The sequence below is a fragment of the Panthera uncia genome, chromosome C2 (genome assembly GCF_023721935.1).
Source record: "Panthera uncia isolate 11264 chromosome C2, Puncia_PCG_1.0, whole genome shotgun sequence".
NCBI lineage: Eukaryota > Metazoa > Chordata > Mammalia > Carnivora > Felidae > Panthera > Panthera uncia.
Genome location: NC_064810.1, coordinates 7,874,238 through 7,895,719, shown reverse-complemented (window position 1 = coordinate 7,895,719; position 21,482 = coordinate 7,874,238). Strand labels below are relative to the sequence as shown.

Here is a 21,482-nt window from a genome sequence, read left to right as displayed (position 1 = left end):
TCATGAAGGTGAGAACAGGCCTGAGAAGAAGACGGGCAAACACCGCTGAGCCTCCGTCTAAGGAGTCACAAGGAAACCCAGACCCTGCAAGCTGGGAATTTAATACTGGCTGCATCTTAAACCCTTTATTCTGTCTTATGGTTTTTACTGTTTTTACAATATGTTACTACAACACAATTCAAATTATAAGTGTAAAATGTCTTTGTGCCCACGTCATTTGAGAAAGAGGATGTTACTAGGTTTAATAACACTTTCTATCTAGTTTAACACCACCTTCTATCCAAAGTAAACTGCCCACGAATCTGCAGAGTAAGCGTGGTAAGCGGTGGTGCAAAGGCCAGCCCTGTGACCACAAGTGGTCACCGTGGACTCTGGGAGGCACTTGCTCTGCTAATAAAACAAGAAGGCTAGCAAAAGACCCATCTAGAAACCGAATGACTGAATCAACCGATCAGTGAAAAGCAGATTTAAAAAACCCATAATCCTAGTTTTGCTCAAGAAGTATATTTTCAAGGGGCACCTGGCTGGCTCAGACGGTGGAGCGTGTGATATTCTTGGTCTCAGGGTTTTGAGTTTGAGCCCCACTGTGGGCTCTGCACTGCTTGGGATTCTTTCTTTCTCTCTGCCCCTTCCCCACGCACTCTCTCATGCTCTCTCTCAAAAATAAATAAACATTTTTAAAAAATAAATTAAATTGGGGCGCCTAGGTGGCTCAGTAGGTTGAGCGTCCGTCCGACTTTGGCCCAGGTCATGATCTCGCAGTTCACGAGTTCAAGCCCTGCATCAGGCTCTGTGCTGACAGCTCAGAGCCAGGAGCCTGCTTCAGATTCTGGGTCTCCCTCTCTCTCTGCCCCTCCCCCGCTTATGTTCTGTCTCTCTCTCTCAAAAAAAACAACATTACAAAAATGTTTTTTAATGAATTAAATAAAATCTTTTTTTTTAAAGTGTATTTTCTCAAAAGAAGCAATGACAAATTTGAATATGAATTGGGAATGAGATGGTATTTGAGAATCCCTGTTAATTTTGATAGGTGTGAAAATGTCAACTGTGATTCTGTAGGAGAATGTCCCTATTTTCCAGAGATGGACATTGAAGTGCCTCTAGATGAAGTGTCGAGATTCTGTAACTAACTTTGAAATGATTCAGGAAGGATAAATACAGATGAAACAAAGGTGGCAAAATTCTAATGAATGTTGAATCTAGGTGATAAGCTCTTATGAATCTAAGGTTAGGATAAGAAGAAATCCCCTCATCTTTAGAAATCTGTGAGATATTTGGGGAGGTAGAGAATTCCAGGTTGTAGCATTCTGAAGTTAACCCTCAAGGGGTAAGATCTTAGGGCCAAAATAAAGGTTGGGTCGGGAGAGTATACACCTTACTAAAAGAATTCACCACATGTTAGCCCTCTAACGGCATTTTAAAGAATTTCCAACTTACATACAGCTATGCAGGACATAAGTACACAAGTTTTTATGTATAGTTGACTCTTACGAACAATGGGGAGTTAGGGGCACCAGTCCCAAAAACGCAGGTGTAACTTGTGACTTCCCAAAATCATCACTACTGAGAGCCTACTGTTGACCAAAAGCCTGAGTGATAACATTAACGGTGGTTTAACACATATTTTGTTAGGTTATATGTATCATATACTATATTCTTACAATAAAGTAAGCTAGAGAAAAGAAAATGTTACTAGGAAAATCAAGGAAGAGAAAACACATTTATAGCACTGAACTGTATGCACTGACAAAAATATCCACAAGTAAGCGGACCCGCACGGTTCAAACCCATGCCGTTCAAGGGTCAACTGTAGATCCACATGCCCTTCCTGGCAACATCTGGAAAAGAATGAAATTTCCAATATGATTTTTTAAGGTTTTATTATTATTATTTTTTTAATATTCTAGTTATTTCTGAGAGACAGAGCACAAGCAGGGGAGGGGCAGAGAGAGAAGGAGACACAGGATCCGAAGCAGCCTCCGGACTCTGAGCTGTCAGCACAGAGCTCGACACTGGGGCTCAAACCCACGAACCGTGAGATCATGACCTGAGCCGAAGATGGATGCTTAACCCACTGAGCCACCCAGGCACCCTGAAAGATTTTATTTTTTTAAGTAATCTCTTCACCCAACGTAGGGCTTGAATCCACAACCCCGAGATCAAGAGTCACATGTTCCACCAACTAAGCCAGCCGGGCGGCCCTCCAATTTGATTTCAAACAATTAATCTTTTAACAAAAACAAAGAATATAGGAGGAAGTAACAAGAAGTATGCCACTGAAATTTGAACACTATTCTATTCGGTTTGTAATGAACATATGCTTATGTTATTAAATAAACAGGATTAAAGAGCTACCGTGTCAGGAAAGTGCGGTGATGCTGATTCTGGAAAGAGAATAAATATGATTTCCAAATAAACGTTTGAGATAGTCTCAGTCTTGCTAAAAAGGCATTTTGCATCTATGCTCTTATACGGTGAAAGTGCTCCCAGCCTAGAAAGCTGGCCAGAGGACTCACGTCTATGCAGGCAGGTTCCTTCCAATCTAGACGCTTCCCCACTGTTACAAGTACTTCCTACGGGCCTGTCCAAAGCCTTCACTATACAGAATGCCTGAAACAGGTGCACCAATAACAAAGGACTAGATACAGTTTTTCTTTGTAGAAAGATACTCAGTGCAGCACAGTACGCCAGGCGGCACGTGGTTCTTGTCTGCCCATCTTTTAAGCACTTCATGGAACTCACGCGTAGACAGACCTTTAGTTAAAACTCTCAGGAGTGTTTTGAGGAACCGCATTTTTAAAGTGTTGCATTTTTAAAGTGTTACACTCGAGGCAGGGGAATGGGGACTTACCAAGACCAAATTATCGGCTAAAACTCAATAAATCAAAAAACTTCCCAACTTGCTGCCCTCTTGCACGTACGTAAGACAAGATGGTTTTGTCTCATCCCGCAAGGGGAACCCTGCAGAGCTGGCGTCACAAAAGTACCTTTCTTTCCACTGAATAAAGGAAAGGCTCTCTCGCTCGCTCGCTCGCTCTGAGTCATGACTCCAAACTGTGCCTGACACAATAGTGGCTGTGAAAGGCATCCTGAGCTAGCAGAGGTAGACAGGAAGTCATAATTCACTTCCCCTCATTTACAAGGTTTGTTCAATAAAGAATACAAGCCTATGTCAGAGTAGTAGCCTTTGGATGTCTAACAAAGAGATATTTATACGTAGAAAATAGACAATTAGTGCGGGTGCCAGAGAGACGTGAGGGCATATCTATCACCAAACAATAAAAGCACCCCTCACGCGGCGTCCATGCGGCCTGAGTGGGGGCCAAAAGAAACGACGGAGTTTTTTCAAAGAAGCCGTGTAGCACGGGTCCTCTGGGACTTCTATCAAAACTAACAGCCGCACACAAACCGTGTTCTGCAAAGCAAAATGAGAAATCAAAATAGAATACACACAGGAGGTCTCGGCAACAACCACATCAACTTCTTGGGTCTGTTAACTTTCAGTGAAAGAGACACGGAGCCGTTTTGCACAGGAACAGCTGTGAAGGTGGCACCGCAGCGTTAGGAAGCGCTCACCTGAATGTTGACAAACACGCCGTGGTAAGTCTCATACAGGACTTTGTTGCCCTTCACGTGCAGGGGAAATTCAAAAGGAATTTCTGTTTTGCCACTGGGAAATTTTCCTGGCTTCACCATTTCGATGGTGCTATTGATAATCTGGATAGGCTGTAAAGACAAAAAAGCAACTCCGTCTATCAGCACGCACTTCCGGATGTACTTCCGAATCACTGTGTCCGTTAACGATCCCCTGAGAGCCGCGAGCCACGAGCCCTTGGGTGCCCCCCCTCCCGGTGTCCTGGGCCGCACAGCTCTGTATCTGCAGGTGAGCACACAGTCGGCTCAAGTCTCTGGCACAATAATGGTTCACTCACGGTACCGGATGCTTCGATGTTTGGGGCACATCTGAAGCGGTATTTCCTCTCCTCTCCCCAAAAAGCTCAGTCAACTATCCTAACAACCCTCCTGCCTCGCACTCTGACCTTCGGAATGAAGAAGCAGGTGCAGCACAGTCAGGATGAGCGGCCAGGAGGGCCGCCACCTGAACCGGGGCTTCTCACCAGCCGGCACCCGCCTCGGACACCAGCCTCCCGGGAGCCTGCCCACCGCCCGCCCGCCGTGTGCGGAGGGAGCGGCCCGCCCGGCCTCAGCCCTGCGTGCCTCTGCATCACACTGGGAACCTGCCCGAAGGCAGCCATCACGCCGTAGTTAATGTGTTCCAAGCCCTGGGTTAGCATCACTCAGAAGATCTCCGGCTTCTGAAGTGAGTCTCCAAGGGCTGCTGGAGGAAAGCAGGGAGACTGCGGAAGAGGGCGGGAAGGCCGGAATCGGAACGCGGGCAGCAAGAGCCCTTCTCTCCTCTCACCTCCTTCCCTCTCAACACTGAGAGTTAACATGTCCTTCAGGAAACGGACACTATAAGTACGGAAAAAGAGTTGATATTCCGGAACACAGACCTCTACCCAAAATGACAAAAAGGAAAGAATGGCCACTGCCCTACCTGCGTCTTATCTGAATATCAAGTAACGGTTTTGTTTTGGGAAGGTGAGTGCCAGAAGCCAAAGGCACAACGTCTCGGAAGGGCTCTGGTCTCTTTAAAGGCTGAATTTAGACCACTTATAGTTTTCCTCGTCCTATCTTCTAGGAATAAAAACAGACTTTCAATCGCAGGAGAGATTCAGAATCAAAATATCGGAGTATTTTTTTCAGTTTGATTAGTAAGTGTTAAAAGTATGACTATCACTATACCTTACAAAACGACGACAGGTAACAACAATAAAGCCAAAAAGCAAGCAAAAAAACCCACAATTATGGGGATAATGAACTAAAAAAAGATGTGCAACCTGAGCATTCTTACCTTAACAGAATTATAGAAAGCTTCGAACACACCCACGCTCTTGGCGCTGAGCTGGAGGTTCACACTTCCTTCCACTGTCAGAGACACTCCCTGGTGCTGGATTGAATCCTTGCCAGATATGACCACCACGCCCGAGAGGACTTCCTAGGAAAGCAGAGACAGCCACCAAATTAACGTTCCTTTGCATTCACCTTATTAGCCAAAATAGGTCTCCTTAAGGATCTGTTCAAAGATGCAGACATTCACTGAGCACTTATTACAGACCAGAGGCCTGGATGCTGGGATGGAGAAGGCACAGCCTCGGGTGGGGGCGCCGGACGGCCATGGACAACTACATGGACAATTAGCTGGGTGACACTGCCGGGGAGCGCGAGGCGGGGAGCGGGCGAGGGATCTCATGCGATCGCCCCCTTCCAGACACATCCGCCCTCCCGGCTGGGGGAATCCCAACAAATGTCTGATTTCAAAAGGGCAAAGACAAGGGCCTGAGGCAAATGGCAGATTCACAATCATGTTACACATGAGCACGTATAATGACTTCTTCAGAAAGAATACGATCAAGTAAGACCCTTTTCTTTGGGTTCTTTCCCGATTATGCTAAAACGACTACACATTTTCAAATGCGTAATTTAACACAACTCCTTGTTAAATGGTGCTCTCTCTGCCCAGGAAGCCTCGCTGGGGGGGGGGGGGGGGGGGGGGGGCGGTCTCGAGCCTGTCCACACAACACGTGAGTGCAACCCAGCCTTTCACTAAAGGTCTTCCCCAATCTCTCCACGTGCAGGTTCACTCTGCAGACATTCGAGCCCAGAATTCCCTGGATCATAAATCATTTGAGAACGATTTCACAACAGATCGTGTATTCATTTGCCTGAAGATAATTACTGAGCAACAGAATATGGACATTATACTCTCGGCTGGATGGCAGTTTCTTCCTGTCGCCATTGAACTCGACAGTCTCAATTTGCTATGGGGGTTTTGGGTGGAAAAGGAAGTTGAGATTAAATAGCATCCACCCGAGCGGAAAGAGAATCCACAATAAATTCAAACAATGTGTTTCTGAAATGACCTTCAGAAACAGCATGCGTCTGTCAAGCGGTAATATGATGGCAGAAAACTGGGGGCAACAACACAAAAAAAGGAAAACAGCAAAATTAAAACGGGCCCACAGATCAAAGCATTAAAAACCATCTGTCCTATTGATGTTGAAACCTCTCCATCTCCTCTAGTCATCCAGTGAAAACCCTCTGACCAAGTTATCATGGTATATGGAATTTGGGGAGCAGGGAATATTCTATGTCCCTTAAATATGCTAAGTATTTTGTTTTTGTTTCCTACTCCCCCATAAAAAGTACGTAGGCAAATTTAAATGAAAACCCCTCTGAAATAATTTAACTTTTAAATTTAATTAAAATTAATTCTACTAGTTCTTGTACAACCCATATTAAACAGAAATCTAATTTTTAGAAGTTTAAATTCACTAGTATATTTTTAAAAATCTACTTGACTAGTGTATGCAAGAAATAAAATGAGCCAAAACAATTGCATGAACTTTATCACCTAATGCAACACAGTCATGCCTGGGACAGTTCTGCTCCTATCTAATCACAACATTTTCAGTTAATGTCACAGGAGCAGGGTCTGGGCTGACCGCTGGTTGGCATATTATAATCAGTAGCACCTTTCCTTCCCTCATCCCTATGGCATGAGAAGGAAAAAGAAGCAAAGCACCTTGGAAGTAAGCAGAGTAAATAATTATGACCCAAGGGACTCTTTTGTCACTCGCTGATTTAATTCAGAAAGAACGCAGTAGAGAGAATACAAAATTAATCAAATAGTAGATAAGTTAGTTGTTCCTATGATATACAGGTCTGTTCAATCTCTGCCAATAAAAGAAGGATATAGAATTTGTCCAAGTGTAGGGGCGCCTGGGTGGCTCAGTTGGTTAAGCATCGGGCTCCTGACGTCGGCTCAGGTCATGATCTCACCGTTAGTGGGTTTGAGCCCCCCGTCAAGCTCCGTGCTGACCGCGAGGAGCCTGCTTGAGATTCTCTCCTCTCTCTCCCCCTCCCTGACCTCATCTCTCAGCCCTCCCCCTCAATCACTTCACTCCAATCCTCCCTCACTGGCCCCCCTGCTAGTCCTTTAGGTGCCTGCAAATTCCAACTTCAGGGCATTTGCACATGTCCTTCCCCCCACCCCCCAACCTGGATGCTCCTCCTGCACATACCCACACGGCTTGTGACAAAAATCCTCTCCTTGACCAAACTCTACTCAGCTTCTCTTGAGCTCTTTTTCAACGAGGCCTCAACTTCTGGACTCCCGTGTTCACCTCTGCAATGTCTGACTGTAGCAAGAATTCTGCTAATTGCTTTAGCCACCCCCCATATCTGATCACCCTTGCTCAGGTTCCTCACCCAACACATGAGACCCCGTCAACCTGGCCTGCCTTCAGCAAGAGTCCCATTAGATTGGTTTAGCCAGAATCCCCACTTGGACTCAGTCCCCGTGTCTCTTCCTCCCCACCCCCACTCTTTACCTACACTGTGATCAGAATTGAGCCTGTTCTCTCCCCTGAGCCCACCACAGAAGTCATCCTTGAAAAAGCCTACCCGACCATCTTTAACAAGTGTCACGGATCGTTTTTCTTCAACACTCACTCGCTCATCTCTATGAAGTCATCATGCAAATGACCCCATTTAGTGAGGCCCTCGCAGACCGTGCTGTCCAAAACCGCCCTCTCCCCAACAGTCAGCCCCACCTCAACTCCACTCTGGGGCACATGTCACCTCCTAAAATACACACAAGTACATCAAAAGATGCTCAATGTCACTCGTCATCAGGGAGGCACAAATCAGAACCACAATGAGATATCACCTCGTGCCCATCAGAATGGCTAACATTGACAACTCAGGAAACAACAGATGTTGGAGAGGATGTGGAGAAAGGGGAGCCCTCTTGCACTGCTGGTGGGACTGCAAACTGGTGCAGCCACTTTGGAAAACAGTGTGGAGGTTCCTCAAAAAATTAAAAATAGAATGACCCTATGACCCAGCAATTGCACTACTAGGAATTTATCCAAAGGATACAAAAATGCTGTTTCAAAGGGGGCACCTGCACTCCCATGTTTATAGCAGGGCTATCAACAATAGCCAAATTATGGAAAAAGCCCAAATGTCCATCAACTGATGAATGGATAAAGAAGATGTGGTATATATACACGTATATGCACACACTTACAATGGAATACTGCTCCGAGGTCAAAAAGAATGAAATCTTCCCATTTGCAACAATGTAGATGGAACTAGAGGGTATGGCGCTAAGAGAAGTCAATCAGGCAGAGAAACACAAATATCGTAGGATTTCACTCATGTGGAATTTAAGAAACACAACAGATGAACATAGGGGAAGGGAAGGAAAAATAAGATAAAAACAGAGAGGGAGGCAAATCCTAAGAGACTCTTAAACACAGAGAACAAACAGGGGTTGCTAGACGGGAGGTGGGTGGGGGGTGGGCTAAAGGGAGCATGAGTTAAACGGGCGACAGGCATTAAGGAAGGCACCTGTTGGGACGAGCACAGGGGGGCGTATGTAAGCGATGAATCACTGGGTTCTACTCCTGAACCAGTACTACACTGTATGTTAACTAACTCGAATTTAAATCAAAAATCAATCAATTAATCAATAAAATACACATAAGTAATTCTCTCTTATTTATTATCTGTACTCCTGGAACATAAACTCCACAAGGGCAGAGTGATTGCAACCACAGGCCCTCGATCCATATTCATTATTCAATCTTCATAAATGACCATTCACCAGGAAAAACAGTATCATCAAGCAGATGAACACTGTGAAGATGCATTTCACCATGAACTCTTTAAACTGCTTCTATAAAGGATGGACACAAAACAGAGCGGTAAGAGCTCAGGGATAATGACATGATGAGGCCACAGAAAGAGATAAAGGTAGAAGAAAAACTCAGAGAAGAAGTGGAAGGAAAAAAACGAAAACACCACAGAAAAGGGGGTGAAGCCGAAAAGGGCAAAAAGTGCATGCAGGGCAGAAATAAGAAAATTCAAATTAAATAAAAATTTAAGAATTAAAAAGAATCACAAGAACAATGACAAACAGGACAGACTGTGAGGAACATCCAACAGGTGCATAACAAAGTTCCCAAATAAGAAAACTGAAAGAATGGAACAGAACACGTCGTCACTGATCAATTTTAAAATACTGAGAGGGAAAATGAATCAGGAATGGTCAGAAAAAGGACAAACTACAGTAAAATTATTCTAAACCAAAAAAGAAAATCCTTTAGGAGTCAGGCAGGAAGATTAAGTCACTCACAAGAGGGGAGAAAAGACTCTCCACAGCAAGACACAAAACGAAGGGACAGCAAAATGCCTGACACAGTGCTCAAAGAACAAAGTGATCCTAGAATTTTATACCCACTTCAACAGTCACTCCAGTAGAAAAGAGTTTTAAATGTGCAGAAACAAATAAACCCCAGGCAACATTGTATGAAAATCCTCCTTGAGGAATTTACTACATTGCAAATTATATGCACCTGTGGAATGGCTAGAAAAACCGTGTCAAAAAAACCCACTTGTGGGGCACTTGGTTGGCTCAGTGGAGCGTGTGACTCTTGGTCTTGGGGTTGCAGGTTTGAGCCCCACACTGGGTGTAAAGATTCCTTAAAAATAAAATCTTTAAAAAAACAAAACAAACACGAGAAGATTCAATCCATTCAACTCTAACGACGAGATACGCAATGATGACGGTAGAAGGATGCAAAATACCTCACAGTGTAGAAGTGACTTAAGTGACACTAGTTGGGGAAGGAAGGGAGAGACAACGCAGCAAGTGGCATAATGTCCATGGTTTTCCTGACTCTCACAGCTGGGACTTACAAACACTCCAATAAAGCCATGCTCCCCAGTATGGTATCCACCAGCCACAGGTAGCTATTTAAATTCAAATTTATATAGGTTAATAATAAATAAAATTTAAAGTTCAGCCCCTCAGTCGTCCTAGCCACACGTTCAAGTGCTTAAAAGCCACTTTATGGCCAGTTGCTGTCATAACGTACAGGACATGCACATCACTGGGGAGAGTTCTATTAGACGGTGAGGATCTAAAGGTAACACGTCAAACCGTACAGTACAAACTTAACAAAGGTAGACGCCAGTAGAGTTAATATTTGTAAATAACTAGGACCAGTTGGTAGAAGAGAAAGGAAGAAGGAAAGAGGGGATACAGTCATCTCATCATCGTTCACAAGAGGGAGTTATAAGTAACGTCTAAAACACGGCAGATGTGGGGCACAATAAAAAGTTGTAAGGGTAACAACTATAACAAATAAAACTCCAAAGTATTAGAAAATCAACACAAAGCAAAGAAAATAAGAGAGGAAGAAGTTTTAAAAGGTACTTAACCATCCCCTCGAGTGACAACAAAGCAGCAGTGACAGAACTAATGCCAAACATATGTCGCGTTAATAAATGGGCTAAATTAACGTCTATTAAAAACAGACATACAGATTATATCTTAAAGCAAAACCCAATTTTATGGTGTATGACAGAGAAGCACCTAAAAGAAGAAGAAAGGATAAGCAAAGGACTGTGAGGCAAAAGCGAAGAAATAAATCACAGGCTGTAATCTTCACATCAGACAAGGGTGAGTTCAGAGAAGGAAGGGCTGAAGCAGAAGGGCGCTGTACCACCCGAGGCAGTGCCACTCACAGCGACGACCTGTGGCAGTACTCGCTGCAGATCAAATAACACAGCATCGAAACGCAATGCAAGAACCACAGGGGATACCAGGACAAATTGAGGGAAACACGTTAGTTGTGGGAGGTGTTCATTTACCCTCTTGGCTCATGACAGATAAAAGGACAAAGAGAAGAAAGGCTATAAAGGACCTACGTTCCGTGTCAATGAGGTACGACTGATCGGTACATGTGGAACTCTACCCCCTGGAAACTGACATACACACTTAATATCCGTGGTTCCTTCACAAAAATTGACCAAGCTGGCCCATAAGTAAGATCAACAGTTGTTTTTTTTCGGGGGGGGGAAAAAAAAGCAAATGACTATCAAGAAGAAAAAAAGCACAAATTTCCACAATAAGAGGGAAGTATCAGAGATACAGAGGTTATTAAAAGAATAATAGGAGAACACATTATTCAACTGCATGTAAGTAAATCTGAAAAGTTGATAAAGTCAATTATCATTCTAGAAAATACAATTAACCTAAACAAAGGAGCCATGAAACCTAATCAATCACCTTAGAAAAAGTACAGAAAGGTATAAATAAACCCCTGCTCAAAGCGCCAGGCCCAGAGAAATTCATAGACCACTCCCAAAATATATGAAAAGCAGAAATTTCCAATATTAAACTACTCCCAAACAGATAAAAGGTATATAAAATATTAGCAAATATAATCCAGGAGCAACTTAAAGGAATATCACATCATAATCAAGTGGGATTTAGTCCAGGAATGGATAGCTCGATTATTGAGAAAAATTATTAATACAGCTCATTAATAGCTCTCCAGAGAAAAATACAGTCGTCTCCAGAGATGCACAGAAGTCACTTGCTAAAATCTAATACCCATCCTCGATAAAATTCTTAGTAACATTAGGATACTTCCTTAACATGACAAAATATATCTACTTTTCCCAAAAGCCAGCCTCAGCCTTGATAGGAAATGAGATACACTGCCTTTAAATCAAGAATAAAACAAAGATCAGGGCACCTGGGCGGCTCAGTCGGTTAAGCGACCAACTTCGGCTCAGGTCATGATCTCATGGGTTCGTGAGTTCGAGCCCCACGTCGGGCTCTGTGCAGACAGCTCGGAGCCTGGAGCCTGCTTCAGATTCTGTGTCTCCCTCGCTCTCTGACCCTCCCCCGCTCATACTCTGTCTCTCTCTCTAAAATATTTTAAAAAAGAATAAAACAAAGATGAACACTGTCACCACTATTATTGTACTACAAGTACTAGTTAACATAATGAAACTAGACAAATAGTATGAAAATTGAAAAGTAGAAAGCAAAATGGTCATTATCTGCAGATAATATGATTGCATGCCTAAAAGAACCCAAGAGAATTCACTGAAAATTATCAACATGAAGAAAATTTCAGGAAGACAGTTGGGTAGAAAATTAATGCAGAGAAATGAATAAGGCATCCTGTATAAAACCACCACCAATGAGAAGACATGGCTGGAAGTAAAGACTTTATTTCCAAAAGCAACAAAAAGTTAAAATATTATATGGGAAACTTTTTTTTTTTTTAATGTTTATTCATTTTTGAGAGAGTCAGAGACACAGCGTGAGTGGGAGAAGGGCAAAGAGGGCGAGACACAGAACTCGAACTCATGAACTGCGAGATAATGACCTGGACCGAAGTCAGATGCTTAATTGAGCCGTCCAGCTGGGCCACCCAGGTGCCCCCAAAAGTTAAAATGGTATAAATTAACTTAACAAAATGTCCAAAACACAGATAAGACAAAAACTTAAAACAGCTGAGGGCACAAAATAAATGAAAAGCCATACCATACTTATGAACACGAAGTTTTAACACCCTAAGTGTGCCTACTTTCCCAAAGTTAAGTCTATAAAGGCAACAGAATCCTAAAGAAAATAATTCTCTTTTGGGGGGGTTTGGTGGGGTGAGACAGACCAGACAAGCTGATTCAAAAATTCTTTTTTTTTAATTTATTTTGAGAGAGAGAGAGGGAGAGAGAGAATGTGCATGCAAGTGGGAGTGAGGCAGAGAGAGGGAGAGAGAATCCCAAGCAGGTTACATGCCAACAGCACAGAGCCTGACACAGGACTCCATCCCATGAACCAGGATCATGACCTGAGCCAAAACCAAGAGTCAGAAGCCCAACCAACTGAGCCACCCAGGTGCTGCTGATTTGAAGATTCTTATGGAATAGTCAGTAAATGTTGAAAAGAAGGAGACTAGCCCCATGAGATGTCACATCGCCACAATTATTCACAACGTGAGGTGCAGGGCATGTACAGGCTGAAAGGTCAACAGAAGGAAATAGACGAGTCCAGAAATAGACCCAGATAGTAGGGGAATTTAACAGATAATAAAGGTAAGCGTTTTAAATCCAGAGGAAAAGATGGAAAAGTCACTAAATGATACTGGAAAACTGGCCTCAGAACTGGAAAAAAAATTAAGCTGGAGCCATACTGTAAACCTTTGTTCACAGAAAAGTTCACAACGCATCAAAGACTTAAATGTAAAAACAGAAACAACCAAAATATTGGAAGAAACCATACAGGATGATTTTTATCATGTCAAAGTGGGGAAGGCCTTTCTAAGAATGACTCAAAATTCTGAATAAACATGACTACAGATACAACCTAAAGTTTGTTTCATAAAAGTGATTATGAGCAAATCATTTACATAAATGATAAACCTGGGAAATAATGCAACTCCATGTAAAAGGCAAAGGGCTGATGATTTCTCTAATACTTTAAGAACTCCTAGGGGCGCCTGGGTGGCGCAGTCGGTTAAGCGTCCGACTTCAGCCAGGTCACGATCTCGCGGTCCGTGAGTTCGAGCCCCACGTCAGGCTCTGGGCTGATGGCTCGGAGCCTGGAGCCTGTTTCCGATTCTGTGTCTCCCTCGCTCTCTGCCCCTCCCCAGTTCATGCTCGGTCTCTCTCTGTCCCAAAAATAAATAAAAAATGTTGGGAAAAAAAAAAAAAAAAAACTCCTAAAAAATAAATGGAAAAGATAAACAACTTAACAGAAAAATTAAAATATGGGCAAACGAAGGGACATCCAGGTAGCCCAGTCGGTTAAGTGTCTGACTTTGGGTCAGATCAGGATCTCACAGTTCGTGGGTTCAAACCCTGCATCGGGCTCTGGAGCCTGCTTCAGATTCTATGTCTCCCTCTCTCTCTGCCCCTCCCCACTCGCACTCTGTCTCTCATTCTCTCTCTCAAAAATAAACAAACATCAAAAAATATTTTAAATATGGGCAAATGATAGGAACAAAGAGTTCACAGAAAAAGAAGGCAATCTATTCCACACCCATGAAAATACGCTCAATCTCAACAGCAATAGGAGAAATAATAAAACTATCCCAAGTGCCATTTTCCACCATTTTCCATCAGATTACTAAAGATCAAAATATTTTATCGTGTTGTGTTAAGGGAGGCAGCAATGGGTACTCTCAGATGTTGGGGTGGGTGCAGTCTGGAGTACCATGACCTCATAAGGAACATCTGGCAATACCAAAGGCATTTCACTAACACGCGGGCTGGCAATTCCTAGCTAGGAATTTTCCTGAGATATACCAGCACAGGTGAAATGACTTAGGAACACGGTTACTCACTACAACACTGTTTGTAATAACAAGAGGCTGTAAACAACCTAAATTCCAACAACAGGAAAATGGTGGTTTTCCCCTTAACAATACCTTGGAAATCATTCACATTAGTATATACGTGGTTATTATTTTTTTTTAAGGATGCATACTGCACCATTGTGAAAAAAAAAGGGGGGAGAGAAAGGCCATATGTATGATTTACTTATATATGCATAAAATCTCTTTGGCAGGAAACACAAGAAATAGATAGCTTTTGGTTGCCCCATGGAGAGGACCTTGATGGATGGTGAGGGGTAGATGCGTCCATCCTGGAACTCATGAATTTTAAACCATGTGAATTGATTAACTATTAACATAATAAATCAATTTTAAAGTAAGATCAATCCCAGAATGGGTGGCCTCTGGACCTAAAAGTACAAAGACTCTAAGTTCTTTAAATTCTGATAACCTGCTCGCCTTGGGAAAAGATCTGAAGACTGTATGCTAGAAAGCCACAGCTGGATTATCTCTTGCTTTGGACTTGAACACAACTGCCAGAGAGGCAAAGGCCTCTTACTTGATGCCTCAGCCATTCTCTCTCCAGTATCTTTCCGTTCTGATGGTCCCAGAGGAGCCGGCACTGTTCCCAAGAGTCCTCTGTGTATCCAAACAAGTCCCTCCTTCCTAATGCTGCAGCACTACTCAGAACCACCCTGGGATTCTCACACCACATTTGGTCTAGAGATCTTGTACATCGATAATGGGCTGTCCTTTCATTTACCAACGAGAGAATCAAATGCACAGCAAAATCGTAAGGTAAATCGGCGAGCCAGGTGGGAAAACGCAAGTTAGACAATTAATCGCGAAGACAATTGCTGAAACACTCGTCTTTCTTAGTAGCACTCAGAGACCCATTCTGTTTGGAAAACAGAAATCAGAAACATTAGGGAGATTTCAATTTGTGAGGTACCCCCATTTCCACTATTCTGTATCACAACTGTTTCCCATCTTGTCTGAAAAGCAGAAGCATCACCAGATAGGTCACCACATAGTCAGTAACGGCCAGTATCATGTGGTGTTTACTGAAGTTCTAGAAAGGAGAATTTAAGAGACTGTATCGCCTCCGATCTGTCATTAAAACCTATAATGCTACTTAACCCCATTTATAGGTGAAATGAAAGATTACGTCCACACAAAAATCTGTACGCAAATGTTTCTAGTAGCTTTATTCCAATCACCCAAATGTCCTTCAACAGGTGGATGGCTGGACAAACAGTGGTACATCTATACCTGGGAAGACACCTCAGCAATAAAAAGGAACAAACCATTGATACGCACAACAATTTGAATGAATCTCAAAGGCATTATGCTACACGGTAAGGCCAGATTCAAAAGGCTACATATCGTGTAATCAAAATTAGGCCACTTACAAGATATTCTGGAACAGGGCAACCATAGGGGACTGAAAACAGACCAGAGTTTGCCAGTGGCTGGGGTGGGGGTGGGGGGTAGAGGGGGGAGAAGAGGTTGACTACAGAGGACACAGGGGGTTTCAGGGAGTGACAGAACTGTTCCAGGTCTTTTTTTTTTTTTTTTTTTTGAGAGAGAGAAAGAGAGCACATGCATGCAACCCGGGAGAGAGGCAGAGAGAGAGAGGGAGAGAGAATCCCAAGCAGGCTTCACATGGTCAGCACGGAGCCTGATGTGGGCTTGATCCCACGAACCATGAGATCATGACCTGAGCTGAAATCAAGAGTTGGACACTCGACCAACTGAGCCACCCAGGTGTCCTTGCTCCAGATCTTGACTGTGGTGGTGGTTACCGTCTCAAAAGAACTCTTCGCTGAAGAGTGATCTATTGTATGGGATAACCTCAATTAAGAAACCCACAGAGATCATTAAGTAGAGACGGAAATACAGCCATACTACTCTCTTTTTTTTAATATATGAAATTTATCGTCAAATTGGTTTCCATACAACACCCAGTGGTCATCCCAAAAGATGCCCTCTTCAATACGTACTACTTTCTCGACAACAGAGTCACAGTCTGCAAGTGATTAATATTTAAAGATTTTTAAAATATTTATTTATTGAGGAGAACATGAGCAGGGGAGGGGCAGAGAGAGAAGGAGAGAGAGAATCCCAAGCAGACCCTGCAGTGTCAGCACAGAGCCCAATGCAGGGCTCGAACTCACAAACCACGAGACCATGACCTGAGCCAAAATCAAGAGTCAGACGCTTAACCGGCTGAGCCACCAAGGCACCCCTGAAAGTGATTAATATTTAAGTAAAAATCGATGAAAATCAATCGGTTCACTGACAACAGAACGGTAACAAAATACTGAGATACTAACTTGTTTGGCTTACATTCACATACGTATTGCCAAAACAGCAGAAATAACGTCATTATGTATTGAACAAACATTTTGGGTATGCCTTCTAGGAGTCAGACACTGTTCCAGGTACCAGGGACAGGGCAGGGGACAAAAGAGACAAAGTCCCTCTCTCAAGGGCTTGCATTTTAGTAGCGCATTCTGATGCTGTACTACTACGCTGAAAGACAGCAGGTTTCTTCTGTACTTCTAGGTATAGAAGTACAGGTGTAGATACTAAGTAAAATGGGCTGACAAACTCATGGCAGTTGTCCGAGGGAGACACCTCTGCAATTTCCAGTTCCCAAACTTTCTGGAGTCTGGAAAAGAAATCTGAGCCACTGAGTAAAAGTTCCGGAAGGGGCAAAATAAGATTGCCGACGCCAGTCACAAAAAGTGATACCTTTTCGAGTCTTCAGGACGGGAGGGTCACATTAGAATCCTGGTGAGCTGTGTGGTTTCAGGGGTTGGATACTGCGTATCGGCAAAGTGATGACTTAATAGAGATGACTGGGTTCAGACTTCGAGAACAGTAAAACTCACGGAAACTTGGGAACACTGACATTTGTCTGCCACTGCTGGCATAAGGGAGCATAAAGGCTCCAGACTACAAACCAAGAGCTTCAGGGAGCTCCCGTCACAGAAGGCTGGGAGCTGGCCTGATTATATGCCAGAGTAATGACCGAGGAATACAGCGAGCTGGCCAAAGAAAACGCTTTGAACGGCCAGCCCTCTTACATAATGAACTCCAACAAGCCACCAAACTGAATCCCAGGCAGAGGGAACTCTCATATGAATGAGAACAGTACATCAACAACGTACACATCAACAGTGTATCATCAACAGTGTAGCATCAGTCCAAGGCAGAGCCCGGGCCCGGGAGCAGAGGGCGAGAGGTGAGGGGAGCAGGGCCCACAGGCGGGAGCGGGGCCAGAGAGCCCAGGGCCGACCGATTGCGCTTCCCAACGCAGCAGCAGCCTCTGCTCCAGGCGGCCCAGTGGCTCCCGGGCACCCTGCCCAAAGAGACTGTAGGACCCTGCCACAGCGGGAGGCTGCGAGTGTCACGTGCTAATTCTTGGGCGCTTACGGGGCAGTGAAGGAGGGGGACAGGGAATGTTACTTCTCATCTGATACTCCTTCCTCTTCCTTAAATTTTCTTAGCAAGGGAAAACATAGATTTTTTTAAATTTACAAAATAGAACTTTTTTTGAAAGATCTGAAACGCATGGCCAAATTAACACTAGATCTTTTTTCAATAAAAAAAAAAAAAGTGGCTTTTTTTTTCCCTGATTATTATTGAAGGGAGGAATTTCTGTCCTTCTATCCCTTACTTTTCCATTGATGGGACTTCTGTTCCTTTCCTAAAGATGATGACTCGGGTTTTAGAGTAATGGTCTTAAATGATCTTTTCTGAGAAGCAGAGGAAGGGCCGATTTTTGGCTGACATCATGCCAGGTGTGTGACAGAAAACCATAAGCATAGAGAAGCACGTCAGCATAGAGGGCGGGGTGCTGGGGATGAACGGAGCCCAGCCATCATTAGAAAGCCCGTGTGCCAATGTCACACACCGTGAGAACCTGCCCGACAGCCAGGAGGACAGCTGGTGGGAGCCCACAGTTTCTCAGAGGCAAGCCCTTTCTTAGCATCAGCATCCGGGGTCAGGAGAGCATGACCAGGTTCAGGTTCCCAGCAAGAATCAAAGGCTCTACTGACAATCTGACACCGCTCTTCCCACGGCAAGCTTAATCACCCACCGGTAAGGAGAACAACGGTGAAGGCGGCCAGACCCACCGGCTTCTGCTGGGACTACTGGCCCAAGAACCCCAGGTGAGCGGGTTGTCAAGGAGGAAACTGGCAGAAGACTCACCAGCAAGGGTGGGTCTGGAATCTCGTGTAGAGTAGGAGGCTACCTCTTTTAATTATTATTATTCTTTAAATACTCCAGTGAATGAAAGCAAAATGCTTTAAGCCTGGTTGCACCCACTGCATTATATGTGAAAGTTAATAGAGCTTTCAAGTTCTGGCATAAGACAAAATAAAACGGGATGATACAAAACTTCAACTTTGTTGGCTGTGGCCAGTCATTACATCATACAACCAGTACTTTTCAAGCTGCGAAACGCTGAGCCCCAGGCCTATGCAGACGCCTCAGCAGCCACTTTGGGATCTGAGGATGAGTCAGGGAAGCCAGGGGAAACCTCCTCAAAGGGAAAAGCTCTGATTTTATATGCTTATAAAACATACACTTACAAAAATTGGTTATGTTAGAGTTCTATATAAGATTTCATTTAACATAAGAGGTTCAAGGCTTAAATTTGGGTGTGTGGGGGGGAATCTTCATTCTAAACGATGTTGTTCATTTTCTTGAGCTGTTTATAAGGAAACACTCCCTTTAGTTTTGGGGATGAAAGGGGATATATATCTTCCATCACCTCAAGAAAGGCACTGTTGCTCTGAGCCTGAATTTTCTTCTACCTACGAGTAAGAAAGTAGACTTTGTTCTCTTCAATAAGGACAATAGAAGACCAACGCAGTCTTTTTAAGAGCTGCTCACCATAAAACTGTGTCCGGAAAGTGTTGTGTGCAGGTAGGGGACACTAATTGAAACTGAAAGGAATTCTTCACTTCACAAAAGTCTTTTACAAAAATTGGATCTTTACCTGTCTGTGGAAAGCATCTGGAAGGACCCAGTACCCCACAGCCGGAGAGGAACAATGCCCAACACACCAGAGCCCAGCACCCTGCATCTCCAGCCACACATGGCAATCACAGTGGCTCACAAACACGCACCGCGTGACCTACGTCTCCTTCAACCATCCATCCAGACAGGGTCAAGTTCATTTCTGAGCTTCAGAACACTGTCCTTTTCTTGCTGGCACGAGACCCTCAGTTGCTAATTTGTTAATAATGCTCTTCGGAAACTTCCAAGGCTTTGTGCGCTCATGGGGAGGGGAAACAGGTCAGCCCACCCACCCAGTGGCTCACAAGGGACTGTTTTCTGAATGAAACAGCTGAAGCCCAGAAAACTAACAGGGGGTGGGGGTGAGGCCATTGATTTGTCTACTAAAAGAATTGCATTTTTGTGTAACAACTACTTGATTTAGGGGGGAAAAAAAACCCAAATGAGATGAAGAGATATTCAGAGCTGGGGGGATAAAAACTCCCGCGGTGTAGCTGAAATGAAAGTGGGAAGCAAACGGAAAACAGACTTCAACTTACAGCTTTTCTAGAACATGCCTGTGCTCAGAGGGCAGAGGACAAGCAGTGTGGGCAGAGATGCAGGAAGAGTGATGGAAGTAGGAGGAGAGCCAGGGCCAGGGAGTCGGTCCAGCTCAAAGCTGAGGGGGTGAGCAGCCCATGGTTCACAGGTGCAAGAGGACCGAGAACGGGGAGGTAAGGGAGACATAGCAGGGACCGTCCATCCGTAGCGTTAGCTGAACCTGAAGTCTGGAGAACAGCCCAGCAGGGCTCTGCTGACTTGGGTTGGGGCAGTAGTGGGGACGGAGTCAAGAGGGGGGATGAGACGGGGAGAGAGGTGGCATCTCCCCCAACCTGCCCATGCTACTGGCTCTCCAGCTGGGGGACCATCACCGCAGGAAGCAGGCAAGGCAAAGATGCGGGTCTGAGCCCACGGGGAGGGTGCGGCTGGTTCCACCAGCAAATCCAAGATGATGCAAGGCCAGGAGGTCCGAACTGGGGACCGGCATCCACAGGAAGGCAGAGGAAACCCAACCACCCTGCTGGAGTCAGGGCGGCCTGGCCCTGCGTGCTGACACTCGTCCAGCTGCTGCCGAGTCTAGAAACCGGCACACCCAGAGCGGTCAAGCAGGCTTTCCTAATGCTCAGGTCAGTACAAAACCCGCTGTCACAAACACCAACTAGAGAACTATATGAATCATTTTACTGCACCCAGTTTTCAAACAGGCTTGGATAATTCTGAAAATGCCTCTCATGCATTACATAAGGGTTAGGTTACGATTCAGGAGACAGGCCTTTGGAGGAGCATTCGATTATTCTAGAGGCCTATTCTAGATTCTATTCTAGAGACCCACTAGAATCTCTAGATTCTATTCTAGAGACCCACTCAACGTTTCGACGACAGAGATTCCTAAAAGGTTCAGACCTCCCCCACATGTCTTAGGATTACTCACCCCTCCTGGCTCAAAGATCTACATCTTTGTACCCTAAGTACCTGCATCAGCATTCACCAGAACTGATCATTCGTGCATCAAGAATCCTGCAGTACAAAGTACAGTAAGGGGCTCTTTTTCCATTCCAGTCCAGTCCTGCAATTTTTCCTCAGAATAACAGTTACATATAGGATTTTCCCTCTTTAATTTTGTAACAAGAAAGTACATGCAAGCCAAGTAAGACAAGATGGAAATCTAGCGGTTCTCACGCTACAGTAATCAGCGTACTGGGCACAAATCCCTTATCACTGTGACCTGGCTATGCTGGAGAGCAAAGCTCTTATTTACGTTTGGCACAAGCACATTATTTAACAGCATCACTTTCGTGAGTACATGTGCCGGGATTTTAGAACATAAAACATTCTGAATTTATAAAAACAAATGAACCGGGGCGCCTGGGTGGCGCAGTCGGTTAGGCGTCCGACTTCAGCCAGGTCACGATCTCGCGGTCCGTGAGTTCGAGCCCCGCGTCAGGCTCTGGGCTGATGGCTCGGAGCCTGGAGCCTGTTTCCGATTCTGTGTCTCCCTCTCTCTCTGCCCCTCCCCCGTTCATGCTCTGTCTCTCTCTGTCCCAAAAATAAATAAAAAATGTTGAAAAAAAAAATTAAAAAAAAAAAAAATGTTGAAAAAAAAAAAAAACAAACAAATGAACCGTATTTACATTACCAAAA

The 21,482-nt window shown here is 44.3% G+C and overlaps 1 protein-coding gene across 1 annotated transcript in view; it reads right to left on the bottom strand.

The window, feature by feature from the left end:
* The window catches only part of VPS26C (VPS26 endosomal protein sorting factor C), a 47,477-nt gene that overhangs the window by 17,054 nt on the left and 8,941 nt on the right, over positions 1-21,482 (bottom strand). The window contains exons 2-3 of the mRNA XM_049627880.1: positions 4,916-5,059; positions 3,577-3,726 (exon numbers count right to left, since the gene is read on the bottom strand). Of these exons, the coding sequence (XP_049483837.1) occupies positions 3,577-3,726; positions 4,916-5,059 (294 nt within the window). The remainder of the gene's footprint in view (positions 1-3,576; positions 3,727-4,915; positions 5,060-21,482) is intronic.